General features: G+C 41.2%; 1 protein-coding gene across 2 annotated transcripts in view; it reads right to left on the reverse strand.

The window, feature by feature from the left end:
- gli2a (GLI family zinc finger 2a) overlaps positions 1 to 21,565 on the reverse strand; it is an 81,313-nt gene extending 59,748 nt beyond the window's left edge. For both annotated transcript variants that reach the window (XR_006825783.1, XM_046054724.1), the window contains exons 1-2: positions 21,177 to 21,565; positions 5,514 to 5,653 (exon numbers count right to left, since the gene is read on the reverse strand). Coding sequence is in view for 1 of the 2 variants with exons in the window: in XM_046054724.1 (XP_045910680.1) it covers positions 5,514 to 5,628 (115 nt within the window). In the remaining variant the exon portion in view is untranslated. The remainder of the gene's footprint in view (positions 1 to 5,513; positions 5,654 to 21,176) is intronic.
- Positions 21,566 to 24,566: the final 3,001 nt, after the last annotated feature.

The raw sequence follows: 24,566 nt of genomic DNA on the forward strand, positions 1-24,566 counted from the left end.
GTCCTCCCTTGAGAAATACATGTTGATTTAAACTTTGTGAGGTCGTTTATCGTTTTATATATTCTCGACTGATGCCTGAGTAACTGCAGACATGCACTTCTCATCATGGGTGAGTGGGCTTTTTTGCTCCATGCAGGACTGGGATTGATTCTTTTCCTCCAGCAGCGCTTCTACGAGGGCTGACCACAGCTGTGTCTGCAGGCGATGGGAGGGGGGTGGTGGTGGTGTGGGAGGGGGTGAGGGGATACGAACCGGAAGAGCGTGACCACAGACTGTCCGCCTCTAGACCAACTCAGCCATAGGAACTGGGCCTGTTTACATAAGCGACTCCCGCCCGTGTTTACAGCTAGCACACATTTTTGTTTTACCAAGTCTAAACTCCTTGGATGTTTATTTTGCTTCACTTGAACTGTGAGTGTTAGGGCTACATTAGCGGATGAAAGTAGTCAAGGCTGGTAGACTGGTGGCTCAAGTCTTATGGATTTCGAGGGTTACACTGGGTCAGGGAGATTGAGAGTTCACAGCATAGAAATGCATGGACACGGACTTTCAACAAGTTCTTTAATAACACGGGGCGTCTTCCTGTCAAAAGAAAGTGGTTGCCTGAGGCGACACCTTAGAGAAGAAGAGAGAGCTAGGCACCTCATTGGGCTGATTCCCATCAGTCCAACAAACAAAACAGGCAGGAAGTGTATTGGAGTCAGGGGCATGGATTACACTCTGCATGCTGGGAAAGAGCTTTCTGTTTAAGAGAGGACGTAGCACAAAAAGAAAAAAGGAAGTACAAGCAAGGGAGAAGGGAGCAACGCAAGGAAGAGGGAGAGAAAGCTGGCTGACGGGGTGTTGGTTAATCCCCTAAAGCATCCATATATTGCCTCCACCTCCTCTCCTACTGCTTGTAAACGGCGAGGAATGTAACATGTTGTCTTTGGGCCCTGTGTGTGTAGACGCCTCTGGTACAGAGAGATTTATATTCGCAGACATTGCCCAAAGCATACCACGTTGCTTTTTTAACTCTGGAGGCTTTGAAGCAAAGGCAGAGCGTTCCAGTGAAACAACCAATATCAGAAATGTCCTCTCATTTGAGCCTGATTTATGTTTCATAACCACATTAGAGACCTTCCGAAGGCTGTCAGTACTCCATTCAGTTAACATACTAGGCATTGTCTTGGAAAATACAATTTGAAGACTAGGCTGCTTAATATTTGCCTTTATGACTGCCTTCTAAGCATTCACTAAAATAAACATTTGTCTTGAGATATTCTCTTTCAAAACTAGGAAGACATGTCTCTATAGTGCTTTCAACTTGTTAAGAATTCCTCTGAACTCTATGGTTGGATTCAGTGTGGGATTTCTTTGCTCACTTATTTCAAGTAAACATAAAAACGAATCCAGGGAGCTTATGTATAATTTAGTTTTAAATAAAAGTAATGATAATACATGTATATACTGTATATTAGTCTCTAAAAGCCTAGTGAGCAATTGCTACCAATCACTGGTGGAGAACCACACTGGCCCCTACTGCAGTTCCCTTCTATCACTATGTAGGCCAGCACTTCTGATGAGAACGCCACGACATGAGTGATGATGAAGGCAGCAGCTTCAGCGAATACTCAAGTCTCATAAACCTGTGTTTTTTCCTTTTACACAGCAATCAGTAAGGCCAAAAAACACAATGGAAAAATAAGATGTCCCCTTCCATCTTTCACTTAGCATCTAATCTTTAAATCTAGTTTTTGGCCAGCCAGTCAACAAAATGAAGCTCTAGATAAGAAAGAGATAAGATGGACAGAAAGGGATGTGAGGATGGAAGCTGGGAGGGGAGTTGAGGGGTGACTTGAAAAGCAATCAAGTTAACTGTTTATAAAAGCTTTATGAATTAGTTAGGTATTCAAGCATTTTCTTCAAGCAGGCTGTGATTTAAAAAAATGGATGTAATGTTGCAATAGATGTGTGGATAAGTCCCAAGTTCCACATACTGGACATATCGGGCACAAAATTTAGGTGTAAAATGACTCTGCAGATGATAAAGCTATGAGTTTGTAAATAGAAAGCCATAAATTGAAAGTCATTCCGGGACAGAAACAATATCGGTCTCTCTTGAAGTCATTCTTGGAGGACAGCAGCGAGTTCCTGATAGTGTATGGCTATAGACCCTGACAGGAAAATAAACAACTTTGGGACTTGGTCAATAGGCCTTCCTGTAAGCTTGTTGCTTGCAGGTCTTCTCAAGTGTCAGGAAAGGCATTATTGATATACTGTTTCAAAATGTTACTGTAGATGACACCTGATCGAGCTGATTCTTTCTCAACACTGGGGATACGAATATGTTCTTTGGGCTGTTAAAAATGAAATCCATGACATGTTTGGAGGCTTTAGGAGCCAGGGGAGGTGTTTCTTGTATGTACAGCCTTGTAACTTAATCTACAGCATTTCTTTAAATAGAAAAGATAAGAAAGAAAAGTTGCATTGTGCTGCACACTTAACACACAAGTTTGTGTGCCTTGGTCAAACAATTATTTACTCATTACGAATTGGTCATTGTAAAGAACTGCATTTTTCTTTTTTTTTAAGTTTTTGATTTTTTTGATGAATTGTCTGACCAAGGAGTTAAACCAAAAGGGGGCACAGGGGTCTGGCATGAATGAGGTCATCCCTGCATAACCCTGGCCACTGATCCCCCACCCCTCCACCTCTCAGCCGGTCTGTGGAACCACAGCAGCGTAAGAGACTCATTTAGGAGCACAGAAAGAAAGGCAGAAATATCTTTCTCAGGGAGATTAGTGGCTGTCCCTTTGGAGTAGGCCTGTAGACAGGGTAGGAGCTGGGAGAGGCGGGGGTCTATTTTTCTCTGGGACCAGAGCGAGGAGGGGGCTATGACCAGTGCAGAGACCCCAGTGGAGACCCCTCAGACTCTAGCACCATCTAAGACTTACCCATGATAGCCATGATTAACACACAGCTCTTTATCACAAAGCCACGCTCTGCTCCCTGCAAGAGGAATTATACCAGACTCCTCCTTTTCTTCCATTGGTGCTACAGTGACCACTCCGAGTCAGACTTGCAGCTGATCCATTTTGTGGTGGAAAAACTGATTTAATGCTATATTTTTCTTTGAGTACATGTGAGAGTGTTGATATAGGTAAGGACGTTTTTTTTGGCCGTGCCTCTCATTGGCATCCCCCTTAGATACATCAAAGCTGTGAATAATTATATGTGGACAATGTGTTTTTTATGCTGAAGAACATCAATCTCTGTCAGGAGGAGCTAAACTCTAAGAAGGATGAATATAACACACTGGTTAGGCAGAAATAATCAGAGTGTTACTGAGCTTGTCTGCTCCACTGGCCTCGTACAGTCAACACAAAAGTGAGGGATGATGGAAAAATTCTCTTTGGCAAACTTTCTCTGAATATAATAAGAGCCGTAAAACAACAAGTTGGCAGATCTGTGTTTGAAACTGTCGCTCTTCCTCAATCGAGGCCAGAGGAAGGCAGCAAAATACAGCCCATCTGAGCGCCCATATGCTAGTCTTTGGAGTGGAGTAGGGAGGAGGGGATGCATCAATCACAGGTATTCCTTTGAAACCATGAGATGTTTTACAGTCCTGGTAACGGGCACCTAATCTGAACACATGTTACTCTGTCATGGTAAGGCATAAGCCAACACAGACTCGTAAATCCTTGGGGCTGGGAGTCAGGTTCCAAGGGCCGAGCCTGTGGAAGCACGCCCTGTAGCCGCGAGACAGATGCAGGTTGTCACACAAAATGTGGGTGCCCATTTAAAACCATTAACAAGGCTCAGAGAAATAAGCCTGATTCCTATCATATGGACTAAACCTGACATGACCAGCATCCTTGGCCTCTACCCCCTTCCCTGTACTTCCCCTTGGACCCTGACACACACCCTGCATTAATGACCAGACACACTTCCATTATGTCTTCACGCTCAGGCATGTCTTGAAACACAAGCGAAGTGAGCTCTCATGAAACAAGTTATGAGAATCGTGGCCAGCTAACACAAGGCATTACGGTGAACAAGATGTTCTCAGGATGTTTCTGCTTAAATTACACTATTGTAGTGTGCGGTTTCATTTTCAAGTTTAAAAAACTATAATGTAGTCTGTATGGTTTGGAGTCCTCTGCAAATCTATTTCAAATGCAAGAACGCTGAATAAAAGAGGAGGACCTTTAAGTAAGCCAGTTGACATCTTGCAAAGAATATTTCCAAGCTACTTTATTTATTCTCATTTGCCCCATATTTTTGTTTCCACTTGCACACTAAATTAAGAACAGGTTCAAAGAAAATGAAGGAAAAATGAAATTGAAAATAAAGGCAAAGCTTAACTATCTAATGACATCCTAATGTCCTACTTTTACTCTTCCCCTGTGTGACAAAGTGAGCTTTGTGATGGCAGGCCACCAGGCCCGTCATTAAACAGTACAACTACTTGAATGATATGTTCCTGCAGTGGCCCCTCAGATGATGCCAGCAGATGATGCCAGTGTGTGTTCCTGAGGGGTTTCAGTGTCCATCAGCTGCCTCGACCAGCAGGCGTTAGTAATTTATAACCCTGGATACCCCAGAGGCCCAAACAACGTCCTCAAACCTCATTGTGAGGAGTTATCTTCACACAGGCACTAATGAAAACATGAGCTCTCATCTTTTAATCATGGCCCCTTTATAGTGGGGATTTTGCTCACCCTGCACCCTCGGTGTTAGCCTCATGAGCACAAATAACCCGTGATGGGTGAAGACTACTTTCAGTGGTGCAAGGTTATGAGCATGCTACATGACACACAATGGTCATAAGTGTGTAAATGACTGAATAATTCATATCATGGCAAGCACAATATTTTCTTCTTTTCTGGTTTGAAAAACATGTGCCCTCTTTGTGGAGGTGCCAGCGAGGGCGCACTGAAACGTCCTAGTTTCTCACCCTGCATCCCTAAACAATTAATGCTCATGGCTCCTCTCGTGGCAGGCCACCAAGCCCATCATTAAGCAGAAATACGGCTAACGCCACAATATCATACGACATCTTCTTAGCATTTCAAAGGTGCTTCCCTCCTCCCAGCCTTTATCCAAGGCCTCTGATACACCATGTTGTCCACTGCTATGCCAGCCGTTTTTAGTAATTCATGAAATTTACACTCGGGAGGTGAGAACAAGGTCTTTCGACCTCATTATAACATTTTTTCATCACCCATTCTCTGACATCTCTGAAACCCCATCTCTTGGTCTAACTCTTTTCATGTGCCACCCAGTTACTTATGTGAGTAGTCATAATGTTTCAGTATAGTACAGAGTAGATGATCCTACAGAAAAACAAAAGGATACAGGAATGCTATATTATCCTAGCGTTTGAAATGAACAGAGCTGAAGTGCTGCTGGTTTCTCTCCAAATTTCTAAATTAACTTACAAACTTTTTTATACCTAATGCATGTCCACCCAATGTCAAGTATCTAGTATAAAGAGTAAATGAAAAAAGATCAATGGAAAATAGCTTTACCTCTGGTCAGAGTGGTGGGCGAGGGCTTCTTTGGGATTTCTGAGAAGCTGCTTCCATCCAGACCTGAACCCTTACACTCCTTCTTCTCAGTGGCAGTTGGAACTGAAGTCTCCATGCTGCTTTTCAATTTCCGTCACAACCTGGAGAGGCATGAGAGACACTAATCTTAGGTACAGTATTTAATATTGGCTGTGGCCGTGCAAAAAAGAAAAAAAATCCTGTGGTGTAAATGGAGTAATACATTTTAAATTTCAAGCAGCAAAAATAGAGGATAATTTGAAGCAATTTGAGTGAGAAATGAATAGTTATCAGTAGCAGTGATTGCCAACATGGCTGAACAAAGAGCAACGCAATAGAGAGCCAAAGTGGTTCTGTTCCAGAGGTACAAAAACAACTCATTTAAAATCACACTTTTGTGATAGATTTAATATTGCATTAGTTACATTTGTAAAAATGCATATTTAAAATAAAAAGATAAACCAGCCTTGGAACATAAGCTTTTTCATTCAGTCTAAAAAAGGAGTTTTAAACTTTTAAATAAGAATCTAATACTGTGTTATTTAAAGATTTTTGTGATAAAGAGTTTGGCTAACAATAAAAATTTTTTTAGAATCAGAAATGTGATTTTAAAGTCAGGAATACTGAAGACAAACACTATAATGTGGAATTAATTTTTTATTAAAAGTCTTGCTTTTTAGCCACAAAACTGCTCATACTCCTGACACAGGCTTGCCTTCAGAAAGGCATCCTGAAAAACACTGTGGTAATATGCAAAATGAATTGTACGCCATTTTGCAACATCACACATTTCTCTCCTTCTCATTTAATATAAAAATCCATCCATCCATCTTCATCCGCTTATCTGGGGTCGGGTCACGGGGTAATATAAATATACCATTTAAAAAATATTTTAAATGTTATATTTATCAACAGACCATCTAGGAAGCCAGAGAATGAAATGATCCCTTTTTTAAATGTAGTTACCAAAAGTGTGTTACAATGTTTACGATGTGATTTCTCCATCGGTGTGTATGTATTTGTTGTCAGTGTAACTAATGTTAGGTCAGGCTCTAAACACACACACAAGTTTCTCAGTTGGATGACATGAGTTGACAGTGCTCTTCTGTTCCAATTGTAAATGTGAGTGGCCCTTTGCGCTGAGGTTTTAGCCAGACTCCCTGTGTCAATACCTCCTCATGTCTGTGTGAATGGCTCGATGACTTGGCAACGTGCCACTTGTTTGACTTGGTGGGACCTACAAGATCATCCTCTGGCCAGAACAAACAAGACCCAGTCCCAGCCTGGGAGGGAGAAGTCATTCCACACTCTCTAGCACACATGTGGTTATCGCTTTTCCACCTGTTTTCAGACACTGGCGAGAAAATGTCTGTGTGCTTTGACAGAATGCTGAGATGACATTACGGCAAGACCGAGCAACTGGATGTAATCAGAGGGCATGATGTCATATTTCACAGGCGCAGGGACAGGAAATCTTTCCATTTTTGGAAAAGTGAAAAACGCACATTGTACTATGCATCTGAAAGCTTTGGAGCACCCCAATGAAGCACAGTTCACTCCTCACACCTGTTGGCAGCTGTGGGAAGTCAGTCGATTAAAACTTTACACGAACATACCGAAGAAACAATTTTGCAGTCTCAAGTTTTATAAAACAAAAGTGTTTATGACTTGACCTGTGCCCAAAGGACACAAACAACAACCTGAAACAGCGATCCGGAAATTCATTTTCAACAAACAAATGTGATTTTTGGCTGTACGAGAGACCACAAATGTAAAGGATCAGAGGAACATATGAAAACAATCTTTGCGTTACTACAGCGTGAGAGAATGTGTGAACGCAAATACATAATAATGAGTGCTGAGAATGATACTGTCATTCAAAGGAAAGAGTAATTGTTCAGTGATCTGGTTACCACTAGACAAATGTGTGAAGTGCTGTTTGGTTTCATGTGGATATCCAACATGTCATCCTTTATTGTGAGGTGTGTGTATTAGCAGCCATGTCTGTGACCCTTCAGAGGTGCCAGTCGCCTGTCACCGAGCCAATGTAAGCCGATTAGAGGTGGGTGACTAACAGGTTTAGGCTGCATCTGTTTCTTTTTTCCTGGTGCCAAAACGTCCTCGAGTCTTGTCTTGGAGAACTCCGTCACTCTGACATCACCTTTGTGATAGAATTTAATGTGCTCTTTAATGGGCTTTTATCTTATTCAAAAAAGAGCCAGGAAACAGGCTCTTTTTTGGAAGCGTACCCTCTCGGCCCAGATAAGAGGTGCCCATGAACACGCCAGTGCTCACAGCAACACAATTTGCCTTTCAAGAAGCCTACCCCTTAAAAATAACTGAGGATCCTCCCCTTAACATTACCGTCTGATGAACATCTGGCACCACATTAATAGCTGTTTCCATGCTTTTACAGCATGCCAACTATTTGCTTTCCAATAGCCTCTGAACCTCGAGCCAATACTTTGATGAAGAGAGGTTTGGGGTACAAGCACCTGTAAAGGTCATTTGCCTAAAAATCAGCAGGTGCAGCTTAGGGGTGACTGTTAGATCTAAAAACTGTCCAAGTCAAACTGATAGATTTGAGTTCATTTCTCAAAAGGTGGCCCCAAATTCACCCTAAGCACACACACACACACACCCCCACACACCCACACCTTAATTCTGTGAGCTGCTACATTACCCCCCCTACCCGGTGTCTCCCTACAGGCCAGACCCGCATTGCCCCCGATGACAGTGAAACCCAGCTCTGACAGGCTGGTACAGGTGTCAGGAACCAAGAGGACAGATGGCAGGGGCCAAAGGCGAACAAACAACAAGGGTGCACTTCTTTTCTCATCTTCTGGTTGGCTGGGCAGCCCGTTGCGGCACGAACAGGGTAAGCCCCTCTCCCCCACCCTCTCCTTACCCCACCCTCTAGTGCCATGTGACCACAGGCTGGGGACTTCAGATAGCAGGGTAGAATTACCCCCACTTACAGCACACACAGTCACCAAACTCCCAAGAAATCAGATGATGATTTCTCCTTTTGCAAAAAAAATGCTGCATAAATAAATCTTCCATTTTACATTATGCCCGACAAATCACCTCTTTAACCTCTACCTACGTCATAAAAACTTGTTTTTTTGAAGACTGGTCACAGACCTCAAAACGTACAACTTTTGAAATTGAGGGAAACAACGCCCCAGGGCAGGGCTGGCTTTATTGTTTTATTTCCAAATTATTTCTGAGAGGTGCAGAGCAAAGACACCATAGCAATGTCTGTCTAGCAGCAACATCCAATAATAATCTTACAGATTACTGCTTTAAATGATTTATTTAGTTCATTTCAATGCAAAGCTGTTTTTGTAAGGCTAGACTAACCATATCCGAAACCTTAACCCTACGTTTTACAGTGAGGCTGCTTTGTTCTTGTTCCTTCCTGCCACAGAGCCACAAAACTAGTAACTTTCCATTGACAAAAGTCTTATTGTCTTACAAACAGTCAAAGTGAGGTTTGGTGAAGAATCTGTGTCTGCGTGTTTGTTTTTTGCCTAGTCCAAAACCATCTTCTATTTAATAAATTCAGTGCTGCTTTCAAACTCATTCTTCCCACACTGGGAAGACTATGAATATGTTCTGGCTCAATTTCACATTGTTATATTTAATGATTCATAGCTAAAATATGTAGCAGAAAAGCTTACTGTTTTATTTAGCTGGGTTAGTGTAGAATAGGATGGCAAATATTAACAGAGCAGAGTACAGTTTATAGCAGAGATTGTACATCTTGATTTTACACCAGCAGCCATCGCTCTGACGGACCATCCACACCTGCCCCTTGAGGCACAGGAAAAAGACTGAGGGTAAAAGTCACTGTTTTATTCTCTCTTTATTCAGTCTTAAAATCATAAGGGATTCAGATAAACACTTGCGTGTTTAGTGCAGGATCACTAGTTTGTGAGGGTTTTTTTCTTAGAAAATGCAAATATCTTGAAACAAGAAAGTCAGAATAATCACTTCACTGAATTTATAGTTCAGGTCAGTACTCATCTTGCTCAATTAGCAGATTTTCTCTGCTTTGAAGAGAACAGTCTCTCTGCCTGGTCTTTTCTTCTTTCTTCCTGTCTTTAAGTTAGCTTCAACACCCTCCATCTCAGACTTGCAGCACTTTTGTTATGAGACCTGATGTGTGTTTTTCTTAGCGCCGGTCAGTTTCAAGTGTTCCTCTCCTCCACTACCGTTCAACAGCTCCCCTTTCACCAACACTGAAAGGAATGCAAACACACATCAAAGCAGGCCCTCTCAATTTGAAGATTTCCAGGCTTTGCTCTTCTTAACTTTCTTCCTTCCTATCTTTCAGTCAATGTGATCCGTATGCTGGTAGGCTGTCTTTCCTGGCAGCACGCACACACACGCACACACACTTACACGGGTACATACAATGAATTCGCACACACACAATGACAGACTCACCAACTGCTGTCCCACACTCTGCTCACTTGGCAAACACAGGAAAGATAGATAGGTGAGGTCGCCTGCCCCTATGCCACCTGCAGACCTCTCCACTCAGGTTTCTAATGCTGACACTCATGCAGGTCAACATAACAACCACCAAACATCAAAATATGGCTTGTTTTTCATATTTTTGTGTCTTCATCACAGAGGTGATGTTGACATGTTATTTTTAAGAAGTTGTTGAGATTTTATCGTGCCGATTATAGTGCTGTGATCTGGTTTTGCACCAGTCCGCTTCAGGGCAAAAGTAACTCACCTACTGCATTTATCATTTTTAAATACTTGTACCTTGCTTTAGTATTTACAGTAAATTATAAATCTACTCCGCTTGATGTCAGAGAATATTTTTACTGTCTTCTTTAATTACTGGTTACTTACAACTTTTGAATTCTGTTATAATAATTGATAGATTGTTATATATATATATAACTACCAAGCATGTATGTATGTATGTATGTATGTATGTATGTATGTATGTATGTATCTATCCATCTATCTATCGATATAAACCTGTCCTTCAATCTGTGATCCATACGAAAAACAATGCAGTCTACGCACTGCTGCAGCTCTTAACCCTTCAGTCCTCCAGTTGTACTAAGTGGGCAAAAGGCTAAACATGATGATACACGGAGGAGGAACGCTGAACTGTTAGATCTAAGATACAGGTGGATAGGTGTAGGATTGGGGGCAGGGGGTGGTGAAAGAGTCCATACAGACTTCTTTAACTGTGCTTCAGATGTACCATCACTACATCCGGATCCGGAGAGCTCCTTGCATAATTCAGAGAAAATACAGCTGTTTTACCCCTCACATGGCCAGACCTAACCACCGTGGCGATACTCTCTCCGGTACTCTGTGACAGTTTCATGAGAAACCTTTAATTTAACTTACCAAATGTTCGCTCCACAAGAGATCTTAAAAATGACCAGATACTTCCTTTCTTAGACATCATAGCTCATTTTTAGTCTTGCCTGCTAAAGTGATAAAGTGATGCTCGGATGGGAAGCAAGCAGTCCCATCTATGTTCGACGTGTAGTTACATTTTTGAGGAGGAGCACATCAGGCTACGGCGTAGGTGACGGCGTAGGGTAGGGGGCTATGCAGAGACTATGCCGTCGATTTGACGCAGAAGTACAAGTACACTAGCAATAAGCTAGCTGGTACCCCCCTTTTTTGTATTGATTTTATTTTTTTGTAGAAACCTATTCAAACTTTTCAAGAGGGAAGCAGAAAAAAGGGACCTGTCTAACTTTCTCTATTTCCCCGGATTTTTGACACCATGAACACGTGACAATGCGTTCAGCTGAGTCGCCTATCCCTCATGATGTTAAAAAATAAAATTTAGGCAATAACAATTACGGTCTTTGAGTAATAAGACAGACTTTGAGATGTGCCTCTCAGCTTACAGTAATCTCTCTATTGAATGAACTGTCTGAGGCTGTGTTCACACCAAATCAGGCATTGCAGCAAAAATGGCACTCTTCCCATTTCTTTGAATGTGGGTAGTGCATTTAGGCTAAGTGCAGCGACCCTGCGGCGAAAAGTTGAAAACGAAGCCAGCGATCAGGCCGGAAGACAGCCGCAGGCAGAAGAACTTTGTTTACCATGTAGCATTCCACTGTTCACCGAGCAACTGCGAAGATGGAAGAGAGACTAATCGCCGCCGTGATTACCTTTCCAGAGCTGTGCAACCGTCAAAGACGTTAATCACAGCACAGTCGCTTGCCGTTGTATTACTCGTCAAGTTTGGATTTCTGGTTAGTATTTCTACCACTGTGACTACAGCCTCACTTGTCACTCAGCAGTTACTATCACCATGACAACCTATAATTGCACAATTATACAGGTACAATTGAGAGACAGCTTCTCCCATCGCTGTGGCCTTTACCAACCACTTGATTGACATTTCTGTGAAACGCCTGCTACCAACTGTTTCTCACAGCAGCTTCAAAGTAGCACAACACAATGCAGACAATTTAACATTTTTAACTGTAACTAATATTTCAGTAATGACCTGGATTTGAGTCCTGCCTCTCATGTTAATCTCTATCATATGACCAGTCTGAGCCAGGGGTAACCTGGATTTTCAATGTAAAAGCCCCCATACAAAAACAATAGCTTAGGAGGGGTTCAAGTTCAATAGTACTTACTTGAAACTGTATTCCTGCCAACTGCCATTGTTCAAACATTTTAACTTTTTGATTTCTGCATTTTTGAAGAAATATTAACAGGCTTGGTAAAACCTTTGGCTTTACATGATAAAGAATAGGTATAAATAAACCTTTAAAGCAGCTATGATTAATGTTTTCATTCTAACAATAGATCAAATGACTGTCTCATGTGAAAGGTGTCTCTCAGAGCAATTCATATCAGACTGAGAGTTTTTTCTCAGATGATACACTGCAATGGACGGCAGGCTTCAGAGACCTCTGGGAGAAGACAAGTTTAGACTAGGACAGGGCACATTCTCTGTGGGTGAATCACTGGTCTTTAGAGAAACGTCTCCCTGTGAGAATTTGAAGCTCAGGTCTAAAAGGTCATGAAGTAGATTGTGAGGTCTGACAGCAACACCTTAGCCATTAGTCTGATTCAGAGGTTGAAACAACATCACTACAGGCTGTCACACATGTATACATTCAGGTCACTCAAGTGGGAAGGAAAGTAGTGCCAAAACATGTTTTCTCAAACCAGGGTGCGGTTTATCTTTAGACAGGCCTTTTAAGTGCTTCACTTGGCTCGGTAACAAAGGGATATTTGACCTGTGGGTGATTCTAATTCCAGTTAAAAATTATTTATCATATTGACCTAGAGCTGGATTGTTCTGTATGTAAGTACTATTTTTAGTCATGTAAATTAGGACTTTAAAAAAAAGGATTTTCTCCGCCACATTCCAGTTTTTTATTAATTCCAAACGTTTACAATCTGCAGATTACACAAGAGGAGTCTAATCACTTACCAAAACCAGTGGATTGCAGAAGATACAGAGTAATGAGCAGCTAACAACTGATGTAATATAAAAGGCATCTAGAACAGCAGAGAAAAGCCATGTGGATGAGTTCTTACCCCATCCCTGAACTTGACCTTTCCTGCTTGTAAAGGCAATATCCTGTGGTAGATATCTTCTTCTGCCTCAACCAACAGAAAACAGATGTGGAGCACATAGCCTACATACAGTCCCAGGCAGGGAGGAATCTACATGGATGCAATTTGTTTTTTTTGTCTTCAGAGAATCAAATAACTACAGTAAATGAGCAGACAACGATGCAAGGGTATAGAATGAGTTTTCAAATGAACAGATGTTCAGTTAGGTAAGTATGGTTATAGGAGGATAAGTAACGTGCTGGGACAGTTAGTCGATTAATCAATTAGTCAATCAACACAAAATGTTACTGATAACAACTTTGATAATCAGTGAATATTTTAAGTCAATAATAATCTCTACGAAGCTGTTCTTATGAATTATACCTTCCCAGGTTTAGCAGGTATAGTGTTAGCACTAAAGGTAGTGCTAGCACTTGGTAGTTAGCACTAAACACTAAATCAATTTGAAACAGGGGGAATGTTTTGCAGGTCATAACCCAAAGCACTGGATAAAGTGAAATATTGATATAGAGAGATGAAAGGTCAGGGGATCATTTAAGTTTTTAAATTTCATCCTGTGAGGAACATGAATGTGTGTACCAAATTTTACAGTAAACCAATTCAAAAAATTCAAAAAAAAAAAAAACTCAATTGTCAACCTCATGGGAAATTGAAAAAATCTGGGGATCACCAAAATGAATGTGTCAGCTTGGGCTCTGGAAAATTGTGATGTGGATTTTTCTCTACATTTTATATTCTGAATTGTTAATCAAAATATTAGCTGTCAGATTCATTCAAAATAACATTGAGTTGAAAACTGTAATGTTTTTATTGCTGACATATCGCAGCTGAATGAACACTGAACTGACCCTGTAACCATGTAATGGGGGTGTGTGTGTGTCTGTGTGTAAAAGTCACAGCTGTCACTGGTGCCACATTGCACACTGCTGAGTTGAGCCGGCTTCCTCTCTGTAGCATTTGGACTGGGTCATTCATTCTAAATGTGTTGTTAGCACTCACTTCAGCTGTCATTAACCTCAGCAACTACTTAAGCAAAACTGGCTTTGTGTGTGTGTGTGTTCCTGAGCAGAACCACAGCGGATATGCCTACAAGTTAGTGTAAAGATTTTGCCAAATCAATGTTGGCATTTTCTGCACTCAGGTTTCACTGTGGTGCAACGTCCACATTGTTGCGGTAAATTCTCCACTCCAGTAGAAGTGCTTGTGATAGTTGACAGTCTGCGTCTGTGGTTGCGTATTGTTGGCCCTTACAAGCCAGCTGCTGCTACGTCCAAGCCAGATCCCAGGCTTCCCCCAGGAGGGGGACTTCCCTTGAAGTTTGGGGGGTCAGTGGATGTGTGTGTTTGTGTTGGCCCCGGGACCTGGCAGTAACAGCTGTCAGAGCTCGTCACCAGGTGAGATCTTGCAGTAATTATATCTAACTACGTTCGGCTAAATTTAAAAATATATGTTTTTCTCATCATTTCAGGCTTTCTGTCTAGTTAAGTCAATCTAACTCATCTTAGATGTCAGTATCACCAAACAGACTTTGCTTGGTGTTATGATTAACCTGCATTTCCGTTTATTTTGTCAGACAACATTGCAATCACAAAATAGAGATTTGATCAACGCCTGAATGCAGCAGCGTGGGATAGAGACAGAATGTGTCTGCCGCAAACAAATTACTATTTTTATGCTCCATAATCTGTATTTTTCATTACACCCTCACCGGCTGGTAAATGCCAAACATCTTTGAAACTCCACAACCCCAGGTTGTACGGCAGGCTTTCTGTAAAAACAAACGTATTGCTTCCAAGGCCAAGCTGTGATGGAGGTTATTTTCTCACACATCAGAAAGCTCCTAGAGAGGCACAGAAGACATCACACAAATGTTTTCACAAGCTGAGTAGTACTCCCCATGACAAGTAAACTGACCTTTATGTGTAAAATCAGTAAAGTGCCCCTTAATTGTGTGTTCTGATTTATCTGGTTAAGTGCGGACTGTAAAGTAATAAACATGTGGCTCAAGGTGACATTAATGATATCAATCAAGAGCCGCAGTACAACCACGTCTAAACACAAGGACCAGATATGGTTTAATGTAACCATTTTAATGTTGTTGCATTCTTTAACATGCAACTTTTAAATTTCACTAACAGTAATGTGTGCTCTGAGAGCGGCCTAACATCACGGAGTATTGCATGTGAAACAACCAAGTGCAAAGAAGGCCCTGCACATAACCAGCGTGGTTTTCATCCCACTTTCTATCTAATGAGCTGATTACAAAACATGAGCAAACCTTGTTTTGGCCCAGAGCCAGTGCCGGAGACTGAGAGAAAAGAGAGAGGGGATGATGGCAGCAACAGACATGTTGTGAGGGAGGACGGGAAGGTTTGCGGAGCTTGTTACTAAAGACAACCACATGTCTCTGTATGCAAGCTCAACTCTGACTCTGTCTCTCTCTCCGTCTCTGGCTTCTATCTGAGAGGAGACTGTGGTCTGGCACTGAGTCAGCGAGATTTGGAATCTAATATCTCCCATCATATGGAAACGTAAGAAAAGGAGCCCAACCGCCCTGCCTTTGAAGCTGGGTCGACTTTGTAGCTATGGGAGGGCCTATAGTGCAAATCATAACTTACAAACTCTGTGCCCTTTCCCCTCCCAACAAAAAAATCCAACAGATCCCACTTCCCTCTCCTCTTTCTTGCTGCGTATGGTGGCTGCATTTTGTTGTCTGAGGCTTCTGCAGAGAGCCCAATATCTGCATGTGCACCAGATTAGGGCCTGCGGCAAACATAGCAGACAATACGGCATTGTGTGCGAGCCTGTGTCCGTCTATCTCTGTAGCTCACAGTCACACAGAAAATCCTGTTGGGTGTTTGATGACGAAGTGATAATGATACAGAGAATGGAAATCCATAGGGGCAGCTGTGGCTAGGCATCTGTGGTTCAGGAGGTAGAGCGGGTTTCCCACTCTGCATGTCTGCATGTGTGTATGTAGAAGTTTCTGTTTCTGATGAGTATTTGGCACCTTTCATGGTAGCCACCTCAGTGGTTGAATATAAAGCACTTTGAGTGGTCGGAAGACTAGAAAGGTGCTGTACAGCCCACTTACCATTGATCTTACTTCTTCTTACAGTCATATGCATGATGGCACTAATAGCTGATCATCTTTTTACATTGGCCATCCATAATTTACCAGAGGAAGGAGCAAGGAAAGTATATATGAGCCATATTCCACCATACTATGACATACATGCCAGTTCTATAAAATAATGAAAAATGGCCATGGCTATTTGCTAGAGACAAAATTATGTCTTAAATTGCCAATTTTGTCAACTAAAAGATCGTCTTGATTCATGACCATCACAGGCCTGAAAACTAAGGAAACCAGCAAACACACATTTGAGAATCTGGGACTAGAGAATTGGGATTAAGAAGTGTGATTCTTAAAAGATTACTCAAAATGATTAATGGTTATCAAAATAGTTGCTGATGAATTTAAAATCTGTTGACTAATCAACTAATCATTGCAAGTCTAAATTCAGTTCAATTCAATATCAAGAGGAAAATGGAAGATACACGCTGCATCAAATGTCTTTCTGTTTGCTGGACACTTTTAATGGCATTTTATGCACAAGTCTTTCAGCATTCAAAAAACACAAGTTATAAGCTGGCACTATAAGCTCAAGACTAAATGTGTTGTGAGAAGTAAAAGGGAAACAAAGTGTTGAGATAAAAAAAACTACCTGTCACTTTCCATTGTCCAGAGAGTTTATCTTGTGTGGAGATAATGAAATTAGCTTGACCATCCCCCCCTACAAATTAACTGACCTCCTGTGACCTGGGCAGGGTTTCCCCAGAAGACCCCAGAGCTACAACCACCATTGTTCCTTTGTAAGCCCATAGACAATGATGATGTTACTGCTAAAATGCTTTTAGGAAACTGGGTTTCCAATGAGTCAGTATGCAAGTTAAGGAGCGTGTGAAGAGTTCGGCCAGGATGTGATGGGAACATCTTTGTACCGTGCTGGTGATGACACATCATGCATCACGCTGAGTACACTGTATACAAGACCGAATCTGTTTAAGCTTTCCTCCCTGTTCTAGATATTGGAGCTGGCTAAGGTCTTGTGAATCTTCTTCCTCTGCAGTTTAAGAATGAGAGAAGCACAGGCATAGGAAGAGAGTTGTTCAACCTTGTTGCATGACTTGTAAATACAGTTTTCCTGAGAACTTATTTCCACTTCAACTGTGCGTTCCTGTTTCAGATGAAGGGTAGCGCCTCCGGTGATTGATGAGGTCAATCAGCCTGTAATAAGCTTGTCAGGTATTTTACCGTACAGCCCTTAAAATGGCTTGTTAAATGCACATCAGGCTGTGCACCATTTCTCAATGACTATAGTGTGAACGTGTTCTATTGACGGCAGCGGTACAACCCAGCATGACCTCTGATTCTGTTTTGGGATTCAAGTGCTGCACTTATAGCTGCTCTAGTGTAAAGAGGAGGAAGCAGGCGGGGATGAAATGTGCGCCCCCCAAACTCAGATATGATGTGAGCCTATTTAACCCCACACACTTGAGGGAGAATGATCAGGACGCCTTAAGGGGAGCGAAACAACAGGCGTTAAAACAAGCAGGGATTGTCCTGTGCTGTCCCCACGCCAAAGCAAAAGAAGCCGGATTCGGTGAAGGGCTCTACAAATGTAAGCAGCCATCTCTCTCTCGCCCTCCCACTTTTCCCTCCATCTGAAGTGCAGGCTGAATGTGAAAGATTCCGGTGGCATCATTCAACACATAGCTGCCTTTTACAGCCCCCTAAATGGCCATTAAAGTCACATCAATTCATAAGTTTGATTCCGCAACACAGCCCTCCTCTGTGGGCTCCAGGCCTCACAGCTGTAGATAAGACACCATGACGGACCCACCAAGTCCCACTCTATCACTGATGCTAGAATAACATTTATTGCCATTAATTATTATTTGTTAAAGTAAATTATTGAGTAAGAGTACCAAACATTTACTGCTTACACATTTTAAATTGTGACTATTGCTATATGCTGCTTATTTCAATTTCATAATATAATATAGTATTTTATAATATTCTAATTTGAATACAATTGGACACATAATTGTCAGTCAGGCAAAATGTTTATTATTAACTATATTAACTGTCCTAAATTTCTGTGTTTGATATAATTTACAATTTAATACTTTTTTGGACTGTTAATTGGGAAAAATTATCATATTTGACGACATGACCCTGGGTACAGGTAATCTGTGATTACATCTAATAGGCTAATACAATCTGGGAACTTGTGACTGTATAAACAAAATCAATCAAAAAAAAAACAAACAAACAAAAACAATATATATATATAAACTTAATTTATAAAGAAAATCTAAATGAGTTGAGACCAATTATTGACTAAATTATCAATAAGACCAGTAGGAAAACCTTCTAACTTACTGACACATGAAATTGCCTAGTCACAGCACACACCATGCTCTGTAACTCAAACTGCATTTGCATAAGTGATATGTTAATATAGGCTGATCAATTACTATACCTAAAAATTAAAATGACATAATGGGGAAATTGTCCTTAAGGGGAAATCCACTGTGTTATCTATCTATCTTTGATCCCTCAAAATTCACCATTTTGCACCTGCAAATTTTCATCCGGTAGAAGCCTGTACAGAACAAGCACAGATACCAATGTCAGCATCCTCAGGAGACACAAGACACTGGCAGTGGCAGTTTTTTGTTTGTTCCTTGTTTGTTTCCGGTTGTAAATATGCTACTCTGCCACCTACAGCCATCCAAACATCCATTCTCTGGGCTTTGTGTACAGTTACTCCATTATGGGAAATTTAGGACATCAACTAATTGAAGTGAAGGAGGGAAATTAAGATAAAGGTTGGTACACCAAAAAAACAGTTCTTCACAAAATAGCTAAATAAATAAATGAAAGAGCACATAATAACATTAAGACATAATCCATTTTATATATTGCAGACTCTTAATACAGTATGTTTAGCAGCAGAGATTTACGCAGTGCTTAAGCGAAAAAGGAGAAGCTACCCTTCATCTCCTGCCACTAAATTCCAGTGCAAACATTTTTCAGTCAAACCACAGAGTCCTCTAAAGTACCCCAACACCCCACCATCCCCACGCAGTCTGCATTTTCTTACGGCTGCCGTCATGATGTGACAGGCCGCTGAATGGCTTTATTGGTACAGTACAGCGTCTTAGCTCAGTGAAATGAGGGTTGGAGGCATTCCCCCCACTCAACTTTTGAGTTTACGCAACATGAGTGGGTGGTTGTGGGTAAGGAGGGTGGTGGTTGGTGGGGGTGCTCCTCCTCCCCCTCCTCAAAGTCACTCAGACTTCACCCTCTTCACCCTCTCCTCCAACCCTCCTCTCTGTCCCTGTATGCTAGACTTCATCGGTATTTGCTTTCAAAAAAGCTGTACTGCCCACCTTCTCCTCCTCCTTGGTCTATAGCCCCCCAACACACACACACACACACACACACACACACACACACACACAAACAACCTAGTCACTCCTTTTCCAGTATTTGGTTCATCAAATTTTCTGCAGACTTCCAGAAAAGAGGCAAAAAGGAACCAGATCAATAAAGTGGGGCCTGTGCACAGAGGCCATGTGTGAAAACGGGGGCTACAGCAGCATACATACAACAGCATACAGGGGCTGGGCTGCGGAGATGAAAGTGACATGGCCACTATGGGTCTCTGAACGCTGCAGAGCGGAGCCCCAGAACTGAGGCTGAATGAGCTGAATAGGCTCATCCATTCTTTATTCCTTTCACTCTCCATAGGCCCTAACTGTTGGAACTCTTCATTCCTCACAATGGGCAAATGCACTAAAACTTTCTCTTTTTTTCTCATGCAAATCACCTCGGCTCTGACTGGGGTTGTCATCATGTGAAGCGGAAAACACACATGCACATACTCTTAGTCGATTAAAAGAAAAGATCACCAATTTAAAACTTCTACGCATTCATTGTTTTTTTATTTACTTGAATTATTCCTTTTTTAAATCCTGCTCGTCTTGGTGTTAAACCTCAACAATTTTCTAACTTTTCTAGGTCTGTTTCTCATCAGCATGCAAAAAAATCTCATCCAAGGAGGGAGCCCATTTGATTTTCAAATGTGAATTAAATGAAAAAAGTCTTAAGAGAAGCAAATAGCCTCTTTTTCTGTTATATGTAGGCCAAAACAACTAAAGAAAAAGTAGGACTCGTAAGTCCACACATGAGTTTGGAGATCATTAGCAGTGCATGTTAGATAGGGGTAAAAGCCAACAGTAAATATAGCTGCTTAAGAGCCCCACAAAGGCGTCAAGTGTTTGTTGACTACTCAGGCTGGAGAGCAAACAGTAAACTTTGAATCTTTCAACAATAAGTACACATCTCCCACAGTCCTGTCACAGGCAGTAATGTGTCCATGTGGCTACTGCACTCCTACTTTCTGCCTGATGTTTGTTACTTTGCTTTGTGGCATTAAGAGATTAAAAAAGTAAAGTGCCCCAAAAGTGAGAAAGTGTGTGGGTGACTGCATTAGTGCAATGTGTGACATTGGAATTGTTTTTATAGTTTTTCATTCAAGCCTTACAATAAAAAAAAACTATGAAAAGTGGTTTTGTTGATGTTGGAAATTGTACATTTAAAAGTTAAATTAATAGGCTGGTTCGATTAATTTTTATCCAAGATTTAGCCGTAAAAACAGCCTCACTGCTCGTGGACTTCAGTTGAAAACGCTACAATAGTTTGTGTTGAACTATTAAAAGCTATGCAGAGGGGTTGGCGCCGAGTTTTCTGATCACATCTCTTCCCATATGGATCAAGTTGCAAGACAGAAATGTTTTGGATTCCTATGTCAGATAAGTTCAAAGTGCAAATGAGATGTGAAGCTGCCCTCAGCCTCATCTGCCGTTGACACGCAAGGTAACAGAACACTTTTAACAACAATGAAGTGTGAGTGTAAGAGCTGAAAAGATTTCTCCCAACCCGCTGCTGTCAGCATCACCACAAAGTTTTCTTACCTTCGCTGCCGTCTCTTTTCACTTCGAAACCGAAGATCTTCCACTCACTCTTTTTGTCCGAGGAAAACTTTGCCTGGAGTCTGATTCCCGTAAACTAGGACTGAGCTGGCACCATGCACAACGCGCAAACAAGCCTCTCCGGACTTGACGCGAAACTCCATGAACCGAGTTATTAAAAGTTTATTGACAATCAAAGCTTGCACTCCTACTATACCGGAGAGTGATTCAGTGCTGAGCAAAAGTCGAGTCTAACTTTTTCTTACAATCCATCTTCTCCAGGGGTGCGCTCTTGTGTGCGTGCTTTGCGCGCTTTTCAGCAAACTAACATGATGCGTGACGCTTTGTATTTTCTTGAGTGCGCGTTAAAGTTTCGGACTAAAGGCGGTTTGGCTTCACTCGATAGTTATAGCAGAGACATGCGGTGGTGTTGAGATCTTCAGGCTGCTGATCTGTTTTCAATCCGACCCCCTTCTTTCTCCTTCCCCCCTTTACCATCTCCTCCTCTCTCACTCCCCTTGCTCCCTGGTGAGTTGGGCCATTTGCTGCACCAGATGGGCCGGGCTAACGCTATCCAGCAGTTTCAGACTGGCGGAAGAAGTTGGATAAAGTTTCATTTATTTTTCACGGGCTTTACAGATAAGAATTTCTGTTTGTGCGAGTTTGGCCCTGGGTGTAAAGTCACGGGAGTTATCGCACTTAAAATACACAAATTTCTGCACCCGCATTGTCCTCCAGAAATCAGTGCTTTTGTTGACGGCGTAGCATCAAGTTTCTTGCAGTTGGATAAAAAGCTCTTCAAGCTCTAGTTCTCTAGTATTTTAGAGCAGTGATTTTTTGAGTGGGTGGACCGATAATGAAGGCACTCTCAGATCTTAGAACAAACCAAACTCACATTCACTACCGACCCTTTAGTTAAAACTTGTTGATTTAATGAGTAGACAGCAAAACAGTCTTCATAATTCGTGCTGTGTAGTACCATCCAGGCCTTTTCATCTTAGCTGAACCTTTTATTCAGCTGGGGCAGTGATATGTTGCAGACATTCAGCATTTATATGTCTACTCAAGTAGATTTCACCTAAAGTAACCCTGTCCTGCCAGTGCTTTTAAATGCTCCTTTGTTGTTGTTTTTTAAAAATAAATTGTTGCTGTTTTTTTTAGGGAGAATAAAGATGTAGAGGAACGAGAAAAAACAATACAACCCCCCCCTTTTCCCACTCAGTGCAAATTTTTTTTCTATGCTAGAATACCACTTGCTGTGTGATTTTATAGCAAATTTAGGAATATGCAACATATAAGCCCCAAAGTGAAATGATGAAGGTATAAAGATAATAAAGCAGGACTGAAGGCAGGCCTTCATCATGTTATTTATTGTGCTTTGTCAAATAGAACAGTTCAATCACAGTAAGACCAAAGCTTTTGGGGCACTTGGTGTTGTAGGGCCCCAGGGCACTTCATTTTGCCTGGGTTAGTAAACAATCCTTGTAAAAATGCTCCATCACAGGTGAAAATATGCATTTTACTTCACGAAAAAGTATAGGAAATGTATGAATGATCCCACATGGGATTACATGACAAACAGTTATACCAAATATAAATGAAGACAGTTAATGTTCATGTTCCAATTAAAGACAAATCATTGCCCTAAACCAACGCAAAGAAATCACAACATGGTTTACACAGAAACACAACAAACAGTTTTTCTTACAGACCAGTCAAGATATTCTGACAATACAAAGTGTCTGTTTCATAGTGTCTCCCAACACAAAGTCATCTTGTTCGTTGTACTGAATCACACAAAGGATCATGTGAAATATTTCATTTTTCTTTTTCTTTCAGCTCACATAACAGACAAAGCCTACCTTTAAAACATGTTACTTAAAGTATCAAAAGTAAAAGTACTAGTTTCACAGAATGGCCTCTTTCAGGTGTATTATGTTAATATGTTATTGGATTATTATCATGGGTTAATATGCATTCATGGGTAGGCAACATTTTAATATTGTAGCTGGTGCAGGTGGAGCTAATTTTAACCCCTCTACATACAGCAGCTCCTAACAATGCATCATATTTTATAAACTGATTGTTTGTTTTGTTTGATAAATGCAGTGGAGCAAAAAGTACAACAGTCCTTATGAAATCTAGTGGAGTAGGAGAAAAGTAGACTAAAATGGAAATAAATGTAAATAAAGTAAAAGTACTCTATAACTGGACAGTGCTTCAGTAAATGTATACTTTTTACCACTGGTGAAAAGGGATGAAATGAAATTATACCATAGAAGTCCTCAGTATGACTCAATTTATTACTTCATCCCTATATTGAGGCTCTCGTGCTTTTTTTTTTTTTTTTTTTTACACACATGCCTGAGACAGCAGTTCTGTTCAGCTCAGAGCAGAGACAAAAAGGTGCATAGATGGAGAGGATGAAAAGAGGCTGACTCGCAGAAGGATCGTCAGGCCTGGTTGCTTTCAGGGCTCGAGGTGCTGCCACCTATTGTCCCTCTCTGTGCTTGCATCATGCCTGAGTGCCCACTCTCAAAACAAGCCTGTGCACATGAGCGACCTCTGTAGCTCCCTGTGCCTCTGTGCCTGTGCACGTCCTCAAAAGAGGGTGAATGCCAGGCTCGCTGGCCTTCCCTCCTGTGCTAGTACGGCCTTACAGGCAGGAATTTTAATGAGCTTGTTGGTCTTTTCTGATTGGAATAGAGGAATGTAACTACAGACAGTAAGGCTGTTGGCTAGCGTATCACAGAGGGAGAAGGAGAAAAAGGTGATGAGAAGAGATGCCAATGGTTTGAGAAGGAACATAAGATTATGGTATGATCATATTATAACCTCATGCATTCTTTTGTGATAACATCTGCAGCCTGTGATGGTGCAGCTCATTGTTTACCCAATTGTTTATGGGGTACATATTGTTTAAATTAACTCATCGCCCTTGTTAGTGGATAATCAAAAACAAATTTAAATATGACGTTGTGGTCAAGGTCTCAGTGTGTTGTTCTGACTGATATATTGGCAGGTTAGTGATCATTATATTGTTGAGTCTTGTTAGCATGATGAATGCAACCGCACATTTCAAAATTAGTCTTTACTCATAGAATTGTGTGCTTTTTAGTCTACTTATTCAATCATATGATTTTCTTCCTCATTGTAAGTGCCATTATTGCAATTTGTGTTTTTTTATGTTCACAGAGATTTTAATGACAGTTTCTGCCTAAATGATCCATATTTGTAGACCTTGGTGTATTCTCCTCCACCATCACTGTAATACAGTGTCAGCTAAAGTACAATACATGAAATCTGTGACGTGTGGTGATTATTTTCTTATGATGTCCATTTGACACACATGTAGACCAAATAGTTAGAAAGCATTGTTATGAAAGACAGGCT

Source organism: Micropterus dolomieu, linkage group LG07 (assembly GCF_021292245.1).
Source record: "Micropterus dolomieu isolate WLL.071019.BEF.003 ecotype Adirondacks linkage group LG07, ASM2129224v1, whole genome shotgun sequence".
NCBI classification, from domain to species: Eukaryota; Metazoa; Chordata; class Actinopteri; order Centrarchiformes; family Centrarchidae; genus Micropterus; species Micropterus dolomieu.